At 28.6% G+C, this 20,081-nt stretch overlaps 1 protein-coding gene and 1 long non-coding RNA gene across 3 annotated transcripts in view; one reads left to right on the forward strand and one right to left on the reverse strand.

The window, feature by feature from the left end:
- LOC119667241 overlaps positions 1-18,909 on the reverse strand; it is a 22,830-nt gene extending 3,921 nt beyond the window's left edge. Inside the window, exons 1-6 of the mRNA XM_038076531.1 lie at positions 18,847-18,909; positions 16,952-17,139; positions 16,527-16,630; positions 13,967-14,173; positions 13,662-13,792; positions 7,291-7,464 (exon numbers count right to left, since the gene is read on the reverse strand). Of these exons, the coding sequence (XP_037932459.1) occupies positions 7,291-7,464; positions 13,662-13,792; positions 13,967-14,173; positions 16,527-16,630; positions 16,952-17,139; positions 18,847-18,909 (867 nt within the window). The remainder of the gene's footprint in view (positions 1-7,290; positions 7,465-13,661; positions 13,793-13,966; positions 14,174-16,526; positions 16,631-16,951; positions 17,140-18,846) is intronic.
- A 509-nt stretch (positions 18,910-19,418) lies between these two features.
- Positions 19,419-20,045, forward strand: LOC119675831. Of its 2 annotated transcripts, none has more exons than XR_005252231.1 (3): positions 19,419-19,440; positions 19,534-19,923; positions 20,006-20,045. It is a non-coding gene; the product is annotated as an uncharacterized LOC119675831 (long non-coding RNA). The 2 variants fall into 2 exon arrangements; XR_005252230.1 differs by lacking the exon at positions 19,419-19,440 and adding an exon at positions 19,446-19,475.
- Positions 20,046-20,081: the final 36 nt, after the last annotated feature.

Here is a 20,081-nt window from a genome sequence, read left to right on the forward strand (position 1 = left end):
AACAGTAGTGAACTACAACAACAAAAATTTATTTTATATTATTTTAATTAATTGAATTTTTTGTTGAACATACAGTTGTTTCGAGTATTGTCAAATACCTATTATCAGTGGTCTTGGAAATAATTCTTGTATTTAAGTCTTCGTAAATAATTATTTTTGAGACTGCAAGTACCAGGAATCGAACTCGGGTTCTGCCAAATGTGAAGCTCAGAATCAGCGCACTTTAACCAACTGATCCACAATCGTACTTGACCTTTTATGTTTGCATATTTTTCTGAAGTTTTGTTACTTTTGCTGTGAAAGTTTTTATTAACAAATTTATTTGCTGTGTTTATATTAGAACGAAATTATAGACCAGTTGTAGCATAATTGAGTTAATTAATTATATTTTTATTTTTAATTGTTAAATTTCAATACTATTCTGTATGAATTATTTATTGCACATGATAGCAAAATTATAAGCTTTGTTTTAAAAGTTTTAAAAAAAAAATATTTAAAAAGGAAAAAAGATATGGTACTATTGTTGCAGATGAATTCGGTTGAATACACAAATGTTTGGGTTAATTGGTAATAGGTACAAATAAAACAACTGAAAATTTCAGTTAAATCAAGTAACCACGACGACATATTAATCATCAAATTGAAAGATATTCAATCGACTAACACTTAAAATATAAATCAATCTATTTGAGAGACAGTTGTAGAGATTTTAGAGGTTTTTTGATTGAATGTGTTGTGTTCATTATTGATAATAAAACCTCCTCCGCTTTTCATTCGATATTTCTTGTTTTTAGAAGAAAGGTATCACCTTGTGAAATGAAAGTACAAACTACAGATCTGTGCCCACTAAAATCAAAATTGATCATGTTTTAATAAAAAAACAGATTCAAACTTTTGTTATCAGAATTGATTGGATCAATCTTTCGATCCAATCAATTCAACAATCACATAATAAAAAATCAAATTCATAGTCATCTGTCGACAACAAAATTTTAAAAGGTTTGTTTTCTTCCTTACTGTACCTACATTCTAGTGGGAGAATCTAGGGTATATCGCGAAAGCAACGTGACCTCTGAACAGCTAACCACTGTAATACGTGAAGTTTTTAAGAACATGCACTAGTCTACTCGACTTAATAGTCTTGAGTTTCATGACTGTAGATTCTCTGACATCCAAATTATCAATAAAGACAGTGGCATTCATTACACCTTTGTTACAATTATCAATAGTCTAAAACACCGATATCGGTCAGAGACATTTTTTTTTAACTTTATAGAAGATAACAGACATTTTGTCACTGCGAAAACAGTAATTATCCGATCAAAATTCTGTAGTTTCTGAACTAGTAGAGATATTGATGTGAAATTTTTCTTATATAGTTTTTAAGATGGGTTTTCTTTTGAATCTAATTTGAGCCAATGGGCCCAAACATGACCCATTTTTACATTTTTTTTGACTAACCTCAAGAATTATTTTATTTCAATACCTCTACTGGTTCAGAAAATACAGAATTTTGGAACCCTATAATGTAAACCAATATTGCATCAAATTACTGATGATTGTGGTAGCTTCTAAATAATTCTGAACAATTGTCCTAAAATAATATTTTGTGAATGCTAAACTTATTAAAATATAACACATATTTTCTATTTTATATGTATGTATCTATGGGCACACTGAATGCAAGCATATATATATATATTAGTTCTCGTAGTTCCTATGAGGAGCAAAGGGTCACAGAAGGCAAGTATACATATATATTATTTCTTATCTTTTAGTTTATTGGTTATTGGTTTTTTTTCTAACTAGTTATGTAGCTTTTGGTGGAAAAAATAAAGAATAGGCAAATTGGTTGACTGGTTTAATGTATCTAAAAATCCCCTAGATAAAAATTTGTACATATATACACATGCGAATTTAATTTGTAGTAAAAGTATAAATAATAATTTAAAATTTACAACACTAAACAGTTACTCAAAGAGAAGAATCAGGAACGTTAAGGATATTAAGAATGAAAGTGCTAGGTACTACATACAGTAAGTAACAAGAGCATACATCCCTAAGGAATACTATATCTTAAACAGAATCAATACACTGGATCCGAAACCGGGTAAAATAGAATTTCATAGATTTTGTGTAATCCAGTCTAATATTGAAGTTTATATATATTTTTTGTAAGATTTTATGTTATTTTGAGCTAGTCTCGGTATATTTTATTATTATTTAAATAGGAAAAAATTAATTTGGATCCAAAGAAAGACTATCGCAATATTTTTTACAATATTTTGTTTGAAATTCGGGGCCTGTTTTTAGTATTAAAGTAGCACAACTATGAATATATTTTTCTGCATAAGTTTTATGAAGTTCAAGTGATAATGCCAATATGATATAAAAAATTGATATCGTGAAAGTTTTGTTTGTATAACATTATTATGAAATATATCATGTGATAATTGTAAGTAATTAGTTTATAACCATATAAAATATATTGAAAAATTATTTTAAATTTCATTTCTTTTCATTTCAAATGCTTATTTGGTGCTGTTAGCTGGTATTTTTATTTTTATTTATTTAAAATAAATAAATTTATTTATTATTTATTTATTCATACATTTGAACAAAGTTGATTAGTGGCTGCCTGCGTGAGAGGAGTGAGCAGGTTCCCTTGTTATGTATGAAATGATTTTAGTATGATATTTTAATATGCAATACCACATTTCTATTGTATCGGTGAGTTCTTTTAGAGAATAAATTTTGTGATTTTATTAATAACTGATATTAAGTGCCACTATATGACTTTATACTTTCTGATCTCACCAAAACTAAAAAATATTTGCCGTTTATTTAATCTTACTCTTAATGCAGCTAAAGTTGAGTCTAATAATATTACTAGTATAAGAGAACATACCAGCTTTAGAAGCTTAACAATTTAAAATATAATATTTGTTGTGAAATAAGTTAAAACAGTTAATTTAAGAAAATATTATTTAACGGTGTACTTAATTCAAGTAACTAAACTTAAGTAATCAAATGGATAAAGTAAGTGTAGGTGCTAATAGAGATTGTTTAAATTTAGTTATTGCACATTGTTCTACAATAATTATTCAAGTTGTATTTTATATAATTTTTTTGAATGCCATATATTGTGAATGTGATTAGATAGGTAGGAAGTTAACTACTTGAATAAAATATAGTTTTATATTTGTGAACTTTCTAAAATGTGAACAACTATTTGTGGGATCAATAGTTACCGTTGATTTCCATTTGGACTTTACATTTTCCTATACACACATATATACATATATTAACAAAAATGTATTAATATAAAAAATGTATTTATATTATAATAAATAATTAATTTTAAATAAGATTTGTATTCATAATGTAAAATTTTATATTTCATATATACTTTTAAGTTAGTAAAGACAATAGAAAAAAGTAATAAAAAAATTGGTTAAAAAACTAATTAAACAAAAGTAATTAATTTGAGATTTAAAAATTATTTTTTTTTTATTTTAATTTAAATTTAAGAAAAATTTTGCTTTTCTGTTTAAAAGTTTAAAAGAATCCTAATATTACATTTTATACCTTTGAACCTTACTGACAGTGAAAAATATTTCACTGCGCATTTCTTTTTAATCTTAATATAGCTGATGTTGCATCTAATTTACATCTAGAACGGTTTTTGACTTCAACACATCTCTAAACAAAATGTTGACGCAGCTCAATATTTCTCTAATCTGGGTTCCCGGTCATAGGGATATTTTCGGCAATTGCAGAGCAGACGAGCTGGCCAGAAAGATTGTTTTAGGACCTCACTCGCAACCCTTAAGTAATCTGTGCATATCATTAACATTTTAATAAAAGATGGAAAGACTCAACGATATGCAGGCATCTATTCACAATCTCTCCACTTTCCGCGAAAAGGAAATTTAAAATTTTCATTGAGATACCTCGTAGAGATATCAGTCTTTTGGAAGGCTTACTTACAGGTCACTGCAAACCATGCTAGAAGATTAAAGCTGTTTTAAAACAAACATGTCGCAGCTATAAAGAAGACGATGAGAGTACCTCTCATCTACTATGTCTTTGTTCAGCTCATGCAGGAGCACTTTTTCTTGAGGATCTTGATCAATTACACAACCTGACATTCAATAGAATTTTGAGCTTGGTTGGAGTTTCTAGGTAGTTTTAAACCCTGATTTATTCCAATATATACGGTAACAGAATTGGCCGAAGTGGATCCCCTAGGTATTGCCGGTATAACCTAACTATAACCTAATTATGTTTTAAACTTAAAATTCTTGGCAAAAAATGATTTCTTTTATTTTTTTTCAATTAAAAAATAAGTTCTTTTTATATATCGTACCTTTTCTTATCATTTATTTTTAAAGTGATGTAAATATTGTACAAAACCGTTTTTGACCTATCTGAATACTACGAGAATTCTTATGAAATCAGATGTACTTAAGATGAATTGTCTGTCACTTAACATTTAAACACATCGTGAAGTTAATGAAACATGACACTGCAATGTATTTTTTTGTACAAATTTAAGACAATAGAAAATAAAAATAATAAAAATGGAAATAATAAAAATAAAGAACGTGTTTTGCTGTCAAACAATTAAAAGAAATTTCTTCATTTTTATCATTTCCGATGTTGTGAAGTGGAAGCGCACATGGACTCAGTACATGACAAGAAAAACTCTAAGCGCTTGCAATCTAATTAAATTATGACAATTTATTATTTTGCAGATAAAAAAGCAAAGCAAATAAAAATTAGAAACAAAACTTGAGGACATATTTTAACACAAAGAATGTTAAAATAAAAAATATTATCAAATAAAATAAGTGTAAAATAAGAAATTCTGCTACTCTTTTTGCCCAACTTTTGAAAATTCTAAAGAAAGCAAAGCGAAATCAAACAAAATTAAGTATCCTGAAAATATTCCAGACCAAAACTAGTATAGAAACGTAGAAGTTCAAATGGAATAAGAAAGGAAAATACAAGATGACAAATAATTGAAACAGATGAAATAAAAGAAAAATTGAAAAATAAAATCTTAGGGTATGAAACATAAATTAATGCAAAAATAATTTGCGGATTATCCTTTTAGGAGCAAAGTCAAATAAAAATGAAATTAAAACGAAGTGCAAAGCAAAGAAAATTCGTTTAAATGAAAGCAACATGACAACTTTACATACAGTTTCAATATAAAAGGATGTAATAGCCTGTTTCTTTTCCTATTCTTTTTACGAGTTTATTTCCTTAAATGTTTGCAAGACAAATTATAAGGATTTTCCTCATTTCGTGCTAATTAAATTCAAAGTCAAAGCAAACAATTCAAAGTCTTTAATTAGTGCAAGCAGAATGCCAACACTGCGTATGAGTAATCTTTTTTATATCAATACACAAATATACATTTAGTATGGTTGGTTGTAGTGACAGATAACATCCATAGATAACGATTTTTCGACGTTTTGCTACGAAATTACTTGCAAGAACCCTAGTAGAGAAGAGTAGAGACCTAATCCATCCCGTTGAATTTAGATAATTTAATAAGTCTTACATCTTCATCGATGAACAGTTTGATAAACTATCAAAGAAATATCTTCCTCAGAACCTATATCTTCTATCCGCCAAAGCCGGGCATACACAGAAAAAATGTATTATGGTTTCTTTTTCCTGCGGGTTTCCACACCTACTGCAGCGAGGATTATGGGAAATGTGTAGTTTGCCTGTGTGGGTATCTATACACCAATGACCAGAAAGAACTCCAGTAAGCTTTGCAGTGTTCACGCGGTCACTTTTGATGAGTTCCGAGGATCTATTTTTATTATAGATGGGCCATGTTAATCTGGAAGTTGCACATTACTTAAGTGTTTTCTATCTGTCATTGGCAAGTTTCAAAAAGTAGAAGAAAGTGCTTCTCTTAATGGTCGCTAGGGTAATATAAACCGGTACCGACACATCCAGGGAGGCACCAGAGCAAGCTGAACTGTCAGCATTCTTGTTCCCTACGATGTTCCTATGGCCAGGAACCCAGATGAGAATCATATCAGCCAATCGATTTAGCTCGTCGATTCGTTCTCTATATTCCTTTACTATCTTTGATTTTGTTGTGAAAGATTTAAGGGCTTTGATTGCTGCCTGGCTGTCTATGAAAATGCCAACACTACATCTGTCCTCGATGTTACATGTAATGTGCCAACAGGTTTCTCTAATTGCTAGAATTTCAGCCTGAAAAACCATAGCCTCATTAGGTAGCCTAAGAGAATTATTTATATTTTCAGATGGCACGAAGATCCCTGCTCCTGCCATACAGTTCATTTTTGAACTATCTGTAAATATTGAGATATTCTTAGTTAGTTAGTTGAGGTGGAAGAAGGACGAGTCTTCTTCAATTAGCCAAAAAGCCGTTTTGAATCCACAAAAAACCTCGTAGTAATGGGTAGTAGGTAGTAGCTCAAACTAAAATCAGCCAGAGGCATTAACAAAGGCAAGAATCTGGCTAATGCTAATACTCGAGATATCGTTAAGTTAATTGAAAAAGGGGGCCCCTAGAAACTTATACCTAGTTCTGACCAAACCTGGACAAAGACACATCAAGTGTCATATCCTCACGAGCTGGTAGACCACAGGGTAGGTCGAGTCTAGCTCCATGCCGTCCTGTGGACCAGTGTTCTGTAAAGACAGATATTAACCTAGATACCGAAGATTTGTTTCAACAGATTAAGTTAGAAGTTCTATATTTGGAATATATTGGGCAAGTGGTCCTTAACCTGGCTACAGTATGGGTGGACAGTATGGGTCCACTCACAATTTGCCTGTTGTAAAAAATGAGATATTGTAGTTTGCTTCGAAATTTTTCCTTTTCTGTTCATTTCTTGAAGGAAATATTGTCTGAAAATTCCTTTCGAAGTCTACGCACGGATTCATATTATCTGATGTCGTCTTACAAAGACAGTATTGACTCAATAAACTATTTTTTTCATATTTTCATCAATATGAGTAAATATAATATTTTTTTAAATTTTTGTGTTTATTTTTAAACAGTATTTTTAAACTTTTAATTTAAAAAGAAAAAAATATTTCAATTATGTAGATTTTTTTATAATTATTTCTCGATTTCTCTTTTCTTTTTCTTTTCGTACAAAACGATTGCCAATTTTCACAGAACGAAAAAAATGAAAAATAAATTACAAATTTAAATTGAAAAATTAATACAAAGGATAATTAAAAAAAAAACATTAAAAAAATAAATCTTATAAAAATACATTTAATTACCTGAATGTAATCGCAGTCGTTCCAAGTTTTTAGTCTGGGTTCGAATTTCTTTTCTTTTTCACTTGCACTGGGTGTGAGTTTATTTGCAGTCGTCTCCTGTGTGGATATCCAAACCAAGTTACCTTTAGGCTGCCTCACAAGAATTAGCGCATGTTTGCCATGAGGGACATCATGCTGGTTTTCATAAAAGATAAAAGTACCGAAAAAAAAAATGTAAATATCTGTGTAATATTGACTTAGTTTAACTAAGAAATTTCTTGCAAAATAATGTGACTACATAAAACATTTAAAATAAACTGTAATTTTATATCTATCTGTAGGTATAAAAACATTTCACGAAAAATGTTTATATTTTCATCTGCATAAGCTTAAAAGTATCCATTGAATTGTTTAAATACTTTTCTTTAAATTCCCTTTATATAAAAAAGTATTTTTACTAAATTTAAACTGCAGCAGTTTAAAATCCACAAAACATGTTTTCCACAAAAAAATATCTATTCTTACGTTGAGTTTAACTTCATTGAATTTCTTATCTGTTCCAGAATTATATAGTGATTTACGAGGTTATTTCGTCTACGTTTGTGAAGAAAACAATTTCACTTCAAATCGCTTTGTCTTTAGTTCAATTGAAATTCGTTTTCGTTTTTTTTTTTGGTTTCTTATTTGAAGCTTGATGAGATAAAAATGATTCCCTTGCATTGGTATTTGCTGGAGTAAACAGGATAAACGTGAGATGATATTTCATCTCAACTTTTTTAACACTCACGAAAATTTATTTAAATACTTAAAATGTCAATTAGTTGGAAAAATTTTTATAAAAGAAAAAAAAGACCGTAATTTGATTTTCTTGAATAATATTAAAAAGGTAGTCGGTGTTGGGGTTTTGATGAGGGTTGTTTGTACGAAATAATTGAAAAAAAGAAAAAAAAAATTTTGTTTTAATTTCTTTTTTATTCTATCAAAAATTTTTGTAAAAAGAAATTGCCTAAAAAAGATTTACTTTATTTTCATTTTTTTGTCTAGTACTTTGACAAAGAAAATATGACTAAAAACAGATAAAAATATAGGTCTCAACAGCATCAAATAAAAATTGTTTTTACAGCTTCAAGTATTTTATTTTTCAAAAATACTTGAACTTAACTTTTCAAAAAAATTAAGAAAAATGAATTAAAAGCTTTAACTTAGTTTTAAATTTTATTTATTTTATTTTATTTTATTTAAAAATTCGCATTCATCACTTATAGTATCTTGAACTACAGAACAGCATGAACCAAGATTGCATATACTCATCTTTTATTTCATATTGTGGAGGAGACACTTGTTGTGTCTGCGCACCATTTATCTTGTGTCTTGGACTACAGAACGGCATGGACCAAGACTGTGTATACTCATGTCATGTATACTTCATGTCATGTTGTGGTGAAGATACTTGTTGTGTCTGCGCCAGGCTTAAGGTTTTGAGTGCCCCATTGTTTAATAACTGTTAGAGATTTGAGTGTCTATAAGAAACATTTTACATTTTAGCAAAGCTTCAAACACTACTATTCGTCAGCCAGAAATTGCACAAAGCCAGGGTCTGAGAAAACTTTTCAAAGTACCATGGTACATTAGGATGAATGACATCCTCAGGGACCTCAAGATTGATCCCATCACAAAATACATAAAGGATATAGATCTGAAATTATTTACCAAAACTAACAGACTTACCAACATCGCGTTATCAAATCTCAGAATGGTATGCAGATCTGAGGTCAATTATTGCTTAGTCTTATGAAGTGAGAAACAATAATCCAGTCAAGACTTTACGCCTTGGTTTTGAAAATACCTTGAGTTAAGAAAGCGTACTGGCTCAAATAGCTTCAACATAATTAATTATACTTACTAAGTAAGCAGTGGAAACATGATATTAGTAAGTCTTACTTTCCAATTTATAGTATATTAGAGGGAAATACAGTAGATTTATTATATAAAAATATTTCAATTAAAAAGATAAATCAGTCAATAGATTTTAATTTGTGTCATAATTAATTATACTTACTAAGTAAGCAGTGGAAACATGATATTTGTAAGTCTTACTTTCCAACTTATAGTATATTAGATGGAAGTTCAGTATTTATTATATAAAAATATTTCAATTAAAAAGATAAATCAGTCAATAAATTTTAATTTGTATCATAATCTAGATCTATAGACATGTTTAAAAAAGCTTCAGCATTTTTAACTTTACACAAGTATTGCCGAATGTTTGCAATTTACAATAACAAATGTAAAGACATATGAATTATACATTCAGCTTTCTTTAAATTGAATTGTTAGCACACATAATATTTAAAAATTTAAGTATTTTCGTATAAATTAAATTGCTTATTTGGGATAAGAGAAGAGAAAGACTCTTAAAAGATTTACAGTCAACAAGATAACAACTTTAAACTAAACAACTTGTAGATGCCAACAAAAGCAGAGTTGAACTAAGACAAGAACAAATAAAAAACAGTTAAACAGAAACTCTTTAGCTAACCTTCCCCAACCAAAGGCCATTAAAATGTCCATTACCAGCTCAAGGATTAAGGTAGCGGTAACATATATGCTATATAGCATAAGACCAAGGTAAATATACTTTGAAAGCATTTAAGAAAAAAAAGCTACTACAAGCAAAAATAAGGTCAAAGAACGTGTTTGCTAGATACGCCCACACAAAACCACGCATCTATTTACAATTGTTACTGAGGCAAGTGAAAAAAATACATCCTTAAAATATGGCAGAGATATTCTAAAAAGTTAAAGTTGCTACTCGTAGTACAGTAACTGGTCTTCTACATTTTATATATATATTGTTTTTGACTTATTTGTGCGCTTTTGCCTTGATCCTTTGCAAAAAGGTTGCACAAAGTGTACTCGTACAGCCATAATCGTACAAAATCGTACACAAAAAGGATTGTCCAAAGGCATTAAAATCGTATCAGTTTTTAGGTTTTGCGGTGACACTTCAAGGATTTTTCTACTTTTTTCCACATTTGATGTCACAAAAGGATAACGAAGGTTACATATGTTATATTTGCAAAAGAATTACAGAAGGGCAATTAAAGTTTGTTAGTTCGCTGTTGAAAAGTGTTCTGTTGTTTGTACAAGAAAAAATGTGTTTCTAGCACGAAAAACAAAAAACAAAATCGAGTTAAGAAAATTTCTACACTAAACGGATTACAAACCAGAAAAGTGCAACTAGAAAATTTGAAAAAAAAATTGTTCTTTTAGGTTCTGTTTTTTGTTTTTTTGTTCTTTTTTGTTCTTTTAGTTTGTTTTTACTGAATTTGCAAAGAACTTTTTTTGTTCTTTTAAGTATCAATTACATTGAGTGGTTTTTAAGGTTTCCCTTATTGCATTTAATTTAACATTTCAACACTTTCCACTGTTACCACTGTTGCCACACTCGTATCCTGCACTTTTTCGTATTTGTTCCTTTGCGCTCTGCAATCCATACTAGAAATTTAGCATGCAATGATTTGAATTCTGGATTTGTTGATTCAATTTGGCGTTCTATGATTGCAGAAGGATATGCATTGCATTGGAAAAAGCAAAAGAAATTCAAATGCAAACTGAATTTTTTGTATAAATTTGAATTAATGATTTTCGGATTTCAAAAATTTATGTTAGCTATTTTTGTTGTACATTTCGAGTTGGTACGTTGAGAAGGAGTAGATGTAGTAGCAAACCAGTGATATCCGGAACAAGCCGCTGTCAAGTCAATAATAATGTTTGATTATTTGAATTATTTATGGTGTGATTCTATAAAAGTTATTTTCTTTAAAAATCTACTTAGTAAACAATCAAATTGAATGAAATTTGTGGTATTAGGAAATTCAAATATTTATTATATATATAGTTTATAGTTTGATATAGTTTAAAATCTTGCACTTATGGTTTCAATCAAAAATAAGCATATAGACGTTGGAAAAATTCAAGGAGAAAAAATTCCTTAATGTGGTGCAGTTAGCAAGCATTATTGTATTTTATTGTGAGCTCTATATATATATGTTCAATTTCTAGAAATGTGAATGATGACTAATATTAATATAGAAATGTTTATTAAAGTAATTTAAACAACTAGAATAAAATGTTTAATATACAATATTAGCGAATTTAAGCATTTGATTATAAAATAGAGATGATTTTTAAGATCTGCAATAAATTAATAATTGTTACTAAATTTGAAACTCCTACAGAAAAATGTGTCTTAGAAAAGCCAAACTCAAAAAGCTATACACCGCTAGAAAAACATGTAACTGATGCTATTTTAAACTTTTTCGAGTGTCATGAACACAGTCAAATAATACCTGGGAAAAAATACTGCGTGTCCGTATAAATTGTTGGAAACAGGACACAAATAACAAACGGCTTATTTTAAGTAATCTGAAGGAGCTGTACACTTCTTTCAAACTCAACCATCTGGACCTCGAATGTAATCTATCTCAGTTGTGTTTGATTCACACACAAAAATGTAAAATTAATGACTGTGAAGTAAATATAAAAGCACCTAGTAGTGCATGCAAAGCACTACTAAGTCGATAAATGACTATAATGATTGCCTATACCGCATGATATGCAGTCTTTCAGGCATAGAATGTTTTTAGAAACGTGCGTCAAATATCCTGGTACTGTAAATCAACAATTTCTGGAGATCTTTGATAACAACATCATTGAAACTGGTACATATAAACAATGTGTTCGTCCAAACAGAACCACATTAAAAACTTTGACATCTGTAGTAGACGAATAGTTTAGATAGTGTAGAGATAGTGTAAAACTGATTAATTTTTAATTCATCAATATACATTAGTATAAAAAAAAATTACACTGTTTTATTATGGTAAAATTTTAAATGGTACTATGGTGCGTATGAGTGACGTGTTGGACACCTGATAAATAAATAGTTTGTAATTACTTTTAAACGTATTACCACACTGGAATTATTTATTTTTTAAGTAGAATTGATTGGTTAATCTGAATTAAAACTTAAAAACTAAAAATTTGCGTGACATATTCCTGATCCTTTTTTTTTTTAAAACAAAATTGTGTGCATATGTTTGGTGTGAGGTGAAGGATAAATTAATTTTTTAAACGTACTTCTAAGAACAATGCCGTACTGAAATGTTTATGTTTTATGTAGAATTTTATTACAAATCGAAATCAAAAATAATATATAAAACTTTATGTAGCAGATTCTTTGAAAATTCATTTATTGAAAATTTAGTACGCATGTGCTTTTGATGTGTTTTGCGGAGCCTGAGATATGGGCTTTTAAAAATATGTCTACAATACCAATTTTCAAAAGTCCATTGGTTCATATCTCCAAGGAAAAAAATTCGTAAATGTTTTTCTGAGATATGGTTCTTCTTATTTTATAAAGGGAGCCCGTACAAAAAACTTCAGTCAAATCAGAGGTGATGAGGTCGGAAAGGGTTTGATTTGTAAAAGAATGACCCATATATGGCAACAAAAAAAGGTGGTAGGAATAAGTACATAACTAAAGAGGAATTTTGTTGTTGGCAAGGAACGTCTAATTAACCTAATACGATAACACCAAGTAGAATTTTGATTTCGTAAAGTTTAATATTGATTATATTATTGTGTATGTTTTTCTTTTGTTATTGTCAAGAATTCTGTTAAATTAATTTAATATGATATTTCTAATATTTTTTATAGATTTCTATAAAGTGCTTTATGTGCTTAATTGAAAGTATATATGCAATAAATTTAATATAAATTATTTAATAACTTTAAATGAAGTTTAAATTGAAGTCCTCTTTCCTTTTTTGGATTTTAAAATAGTTTTAGAGTAATTTGACACTGCTTGTACCCATTTTTCTTTTGATAATAACGGATTAAATTTAAAAAATCGAACTTTTAAAGGATTAGTATTTAGTTCTTATTTTCAGCGATATGTATTTTGGTCTTTCAAAAAACTTTCTTCAAATAAATATATAAACATTTCAGTATTAGATCTCCTTTCCACGACTTCGCTATTTATTCTCAATTGGTGGATTTCTATGAGATCTCTTAAAATCATCCTGTAGAAAAAAAATAGTCGGGATAACCATGATTGCGCATACGAAGTAAATGTTTCTTAAAGAAAAGTGGGTTAATGGAACAAAAAAACTTCATTAGTGCTACCTATTTCTTAAACAAAATAAAAAATAAGAATTTTTGGTATTTTTTACTAATTGAAGGGGATGTATAGTTATGTATAAATTACATATTCTTGTCTAGTTTTTCTATTGCATGTTTTTATAAATGGAGCCTATTTTTATGACTGCTTCATATATTTTAACACTTCAATTAAATAAATACTTTTGCTTTTTTAAAAACTACAATACCTGTCTGACTGCAAAGTAACATGTTAGATTCCTTGGATAGATACCAGGATAATTGGGAGACTGCAAACGGCAAGATTTTTTGTCACAGTCACTAAAAATTCGTGAACAATACGTGCCTGGTATCAAGTCACCTAAAAAGAAATATAATTATTTGTGTTAGTTAATTCAAGATATAAATCTTATACATAAAATCACTTTAATTTACGAAGTACATAAATAAAATGAATTCATTTATAACATAATTATATTAGTTTTAAATGTGCTCAAATATAATTACGAAAAGATGAGATAATTAAATGACTTACCCAAATAATAACGTGGTTCTGTGTAATTATTTTCATCCTTTGCCACAAGTTTTTGTAAGGAATTTACAAAAGTTTTATTATTGGCATATTGACTAAACAAACTGAAGTCCTGCCCGTAACGATCGGAATGTGCACCACTTGAATTCGTAAAATCCTCAATTGCATTTTGATTAAGGTAATTGCTGCGGTTGTACCATTGATTCAATTCTAAAATGAAGAAATAAAAAATTCTATAAAAATAATTTCAATCCTTCAACAAATGCAAATGGAAGCATCACAAAATTTCTTCATCCCCACAAAATGAAGCAATAAAATTTAATCATCATTGCATTTTAATCGTCCTTTCAGACGGTTTATTGGGTTGGATTTTAAGTTTTAAAGGGTTGAGTTTTCAGTTTTGTTTTATCTTGACTTTATCTTTTTGTTTATATATTTTGATTTATTATATTTTTTGTGGCTATTCAAGAGTAAAAAATGTTTTCCATGTTTCTAATTTTTTTTTATATATTTATTTAATTAAACACTACAAAGTGAATGGAAACATAGCAAAATTTAGTTGTAAATAACTTTCGAGTATTTTCTTAATGATTTGTCATAGACGCGGGTCAATCAGTTACTTGCAAATAGTTTATATAGTACTATGAAAGAGTACTTTTTCTTATTATATATATTATATATTTTACGTGTCATCTAATGTGGTAATTATTTAGCATTAAAATGTGGCAACACCACGAAACTGTTATGAAAGTAGCTGAAAATAGTAGGAATAGTAAGTGTTCCGAATTCTGTTAATTCGCAAGTTCTGTTAATTACTATATTAACATAACAATAAATACAGTCAATCATCAATTAGTCGTTATTTATAATATAGAACTGTATTATATTTAAACAAATAATTTTAATATTATTTTCAAAATTATTTCTTTATAATAAATTTGAAGAGCCGATATCTACTGCTCATCTAGTATTCAGTTCTACACTAGACCAAAGTAATTTTTAATAGATGCAAACATAATTTAATATATAAATATAGTATATATATTAAATAATAAATTAAATTATTAGTTTTAAATCTTATTTGTTATTAATACAAATTTGTACTTTCACAAATTAAATTTTGCCTTGGATTATTTTAACAACTTATTAGCAAATTTACATCTATAAAGATTATTATATATAATTTTTATTAATTTCGATATATTTTAATATCAGGTATAACTCAGATATCAGGTATTAAGTTTTATTAGAAATATTATATAGTTTTTTTAAGTGTATTTTCTTTTTTTAAGTGTATATCTAAAGAATATCAGTTACCAAAATAATTATATAATTTTATGATCTAAACGATGCTTATTGATACCAATATGTATACTTCTTTAGAATTAGACAGAGGATTGCTTTAGGATTGCAGTCTTTTATGATTGCTAATAGGATATAACATAGCATTCAGGTTGTGTTTGTTGTTTGGTATTTTATAAAATTGTTGAGATCTGTCTTGGGTATGCTACAAAAACTTTAGTTGATATTTTTACTTACTATGATTAAAAGTAACTTCAGCTTTAAATTCAAAGCTCTTGTCTTGAATATAATTATACATGATTATACAATCGAATATACTAAATCGAATATAGTATATATACGACTCGATTATGGTAACCGAATCGAACTTCTCTTCGACATAATATCATGTATTTATATTATACCCCGCTATATATATTGGTATGTATATCGTGTATTGGTTACACTTATCTGCCTTTCGAAATGGTTTCCCTAGCTTGTAACTATACTGTGAAGCATTTATATTTGCCATTGATTACAGGTTAATACTGATTTCTACTGCTAGAGGATACCACTGTGCAAAAAACTACTACTTGATTTTTAAAATCTGTTAGTTTTAAGTCTGGTACTATAGTTACTTCATTTAATAATTAAAAATATGTTTATACAAAACTAATTACCACAATTGGTGCATAACCAATGTCTATAATTGGTTAAGCATCAATTGAATGAAATGTTTTATTTTAGATGAATCTTATATGAACTTATCGTCTTCCGAAACACGTTATCAATCCAAAAAGGGTTAAGTTTTTGATTATTTTCAATTTCTCATTAAAAATCTATCTTTTAAAAAAAATACTCTATTACACATTAATAGATTTTAAAGTTTATTTCTTATTAATGATGATTTTCTGATTTTGATTATTTCGAAAAAACGTATTTTTTATTTTATTATTATAACAGTACCTTAATTTTTTCAAAGATTAAATTATTACTATTTAAATAATTTAATAATTAATTAAATTATAACTTTTTGATTTTAATTATTTTGAAAATAGTTATTTACTTTTACTTTATTATCATTATAACAAAATCTTAAATATGTTTTTTATTTTTTTTTTAATACTTTTTTCTTCTTCTTTAATATTGTTCAACAGAAAAGGAAAACTTTCTTAAATGTTAAATGAGTAATAAAATTATGTAAGAATGAAGTAAAAATAAGTTTTTTATTTTCTCTTAATGTCTATTTTATTTTTTCATTTTAATTTTAGATAGCACTTACCTTCGAGTTTGATGCCACCGTAACGAGTAACCGAACTGTCACGAGATAAAACCTTATATCTGATGCGAAAATCAAAATTGTAACCGCTTTGATCCCTTGCTAACCTGTTGCAATGAGAGAGTAAAATATTAAATTTTCTTAGCAAAAAAAGGACGTCAGGAAAATATGATATAAATATAATTATTTAGAAGTATTTCAGTTGGCTTCAACTACTTAATATGGGTCAAACTCGTATAAACTTTGAAAATACTATATTTCTCGTGGTCCATAGCCACGTTGAAGTTGTTTTAACAAAACTGTATAAACCTTTTTTTCATTCGTATCTTATACTTAAACCCACAATAAAGTTAAAAACAACTGTTCTTGCTTTTACATGATTGCCATGAATGTAGTGTAGCATTCAGGTGGACTGAAAAACAACTTACTTGTTTAATTTAATTGTGAAAATCAGTGATCGCGTTTCACTGTAAAATAAAACTGGTCCCCATGAGGTGCCACACCACATACCGCCAATGGGCGTACGAGCCGACTCAGCAATTTGCATGTATCCATCCGGACAGCCATCGTGCAGATATGATGTAAAACGTCCAATGGTGAAACTGTCCAAAGTTACCTACAATACACGTAAGAGCATATATCACAAAACTTTATTTTATATTTACGGGTATTATTGTTGGAAACTAAAAGAAAAAAATTATCTGCACACAAAGTAATTGGGAAGTATCTGCTGTCAGCAGTATTTTTCAGTATTGGCTCAGTTTGGTCCACAGAAATATAGTATTGTATATGAAAATAAAATTGAATGTAAATGCAGATAACAAAAAGTAATTGCCAAGTGTTGTTGGTGGAAAGTTTGAGAAGTTATTTTTTTTTTACTTTCCACAGTAGGTATACATGGAACATTGTACAACGATAAGTTTAGTAGTTAAAGTTGCATTTCATTTCGCTCGCCTATCAAACCAACTGCGATATCTGACAGTCTGTAACACTAGTCCATAACATTTACGTTGAAGTTGACAGATACACTGACATATATTCGTATACTCGCAAATATAGTCAGGTAGATAAGTGTGCGCAAAACTAGCAGTAAGGAAATTACTTTGCATATATTGATTACTTCTATCGAAGCTATTTTCAATGGAATAACTTTTACATTGTAAAAAGCTAACTTAAATGAAAAAAAAACGAACTTTTTCAAACAAAAAATCTATTATAAATAATCCATTATCCTGCCAGCATTCAGTAAAGAGCGTTGTTAGCCGACCCAGGGAAACTTGGCTTATCAAACTTGTAGACACATTTTCAATCAGTGCACTCGATATTTCTCATAAAATTGTAGGAAAAATTAATGAAACAAAATAAACTAAACATTTTTTAATTACTTTTTAAGATATTAGTTTGTAGATTAACTCGCTTCTTAATAAAAACATAAAAAGGTTTTTAAAAAAACTTTGCAAGTGAACTTTAATTGAAAATATTTAAGTGAAATTTACCATTAAATTTATAGCAATGATTTTTTTTAATTATGAAAATTTATAACGGAGGTGCTAGACCATATAGTTTTACTTTTAGAGTTTAGTTTTTTCAATATTAGATTATATCGGTAAGTTTAAACAGAGCAATGTTTAAAAATAAATTGTTTACATTCCAGTAAACAAATTTATTAACTCCTATAGGTACTTGCAGCTCTGAATAAGGTAAGTCCTTATTGGGTTCCGGTTCACAGGGGGCTTTTGCGTAATGAGCAAGCCAAAACTACATCAAAAACTGCTTTTACAGGCCCTCAATTCTTTTGTGGGATGAATTGGGTCAGTATAAAACAAATAATGAAGGAGAGGGAGAATTGTTTGTGATTGATGTGCTAGAAAGATTACTTCGTACTCAAACCATACTCTTACAAAAACATTTTTAAATTCTCAAAAGGTAATTTAAGGCTGCCAACGGGTTTCATTACGGCTCATTATGGTCTGAAATATCACCTATATAAACTTTAATTATCTGCTAATTTGGAATGCAGATTATGCCTCGAAGATGAGGAAACAGTTACGTATATTCTTTGTGATTGTCCAGATTAAGAGTACTAATACTGTTCTCATATTGTTTTTTTACATATAATAGTCATCATCGCTATTATCGGAACTACGACCGAAGTCGGATCTTGTAAATTAATGTCATTCGGTTAGGCACCCCTATGCTCGAACTGCCTACTTTGTTGGTGACATATAGTAGGCAGGTAGATCAGTATTTACCAAAGTCTATCGAAGTAGTAGAAAAAATATGTAAATATACTTTTTGATATTCTTGATAAGGTAATATCTACATTTATGAGACCTGGTACGTTATTTTTAGTAATCTTATCTATAAAATGGGTTAATTCGATCATGTTGAAAAGCAACTATATGTAAAACTGTAGCATTTTTGGACACACTTTCTGAGTATAAAAAACTGAACGTGATAAAAGAAAATTGAAATCCGCTTCGTGATTGTTGTTATAAAATAATTAACATTCTAGTTTATATTTGATCTTGTAGGTGATATTTGTTTTAATAAGAATGAGGAAAAGAAAATTCGATAAATGGAAGGTGAAGTTAACCTAAAATAGAATCGAGAAGTTAAATCAATGTAGAATAATAATGGTACGTTATTGTTTCTTTATGTGAGGCAAGCAATTTCAGAGCCTTTTCAGACTGGATTATAAGACTGAGCTTATATTCACTTATAATACAATTTTGTAAATCAATTCTATGGTTGGAGAATAGTTCACCATAGCTTGAAATATGCTTGCTATATTCTAGTTATAGATTCAAGTTATCGTAGTATGTCATACTTATTTTTATAATCGAACTATAATCTGTATGACAGATTGAATAATATTCAATATGTATATTTCGGGTTGTGTTTCGGTTTTTATTGGGTAAACAAATATTTGTAACTTATTGCTTTAAATATGTAATTTGATATTATTTGAATGTAACATATGTGTTATTAATCATGTTTTCTATTGTAGTCAAAATGTTGTTTAAAGATTTTTTCCAAGTAAAAGAAATTGAAGAAATAACACCAGATACCTTTTGTGTTACATGTGAATCAAATCGATTAGGAATATCCATGACTTTTAATGTCGCCTCTTGCATGAAGCATTATGTGCACTTAGGAGAGACGTTTTGGTTTACATTAGCCAAAACTATAAATGTATGCGGTTCATATGAATGTGATTATGATTCTGTTAAATGTGGTACCATTCATGTTGTTCACACACCTGAGAATTCTACAACAATTTTAAGTGCTGAATTTGGAAGACTTTTTCTTAGCTTAAAAGGAGATTCGAATATATTCAGTGGCGTGACTGCTGGTGAAGACCTATATATGTTGCTTAAGGAACGGGAATAGTTTTTTGGTAAATATTTTGCCTTAACTGATATTATTTTACATATTAAATATTATGCTTTTATTAAATAAATATTTTTGGATTGTTATAGTAGAGGCAAATGTTCTATTTAAGTAATGAATTAAGGAAAAAGTAAGGACCCACGATCAACGTATTTGTTGAAAGGA

This window comes from Teleopsis dalmanni, chromosome 1 (assembly GCF_002237135.1).
Source record: "Teleopsis dalmanni isolate 2A chromosome 1, ASM223713v2, whole genome shotgun sequence".
Taxonomy (NCBI): Eukaryota; Metazoa; Arthropoda; class Insecta; order Diptera; family Diopsidae; genus Teleopsis; species Teleopsis dalmanni.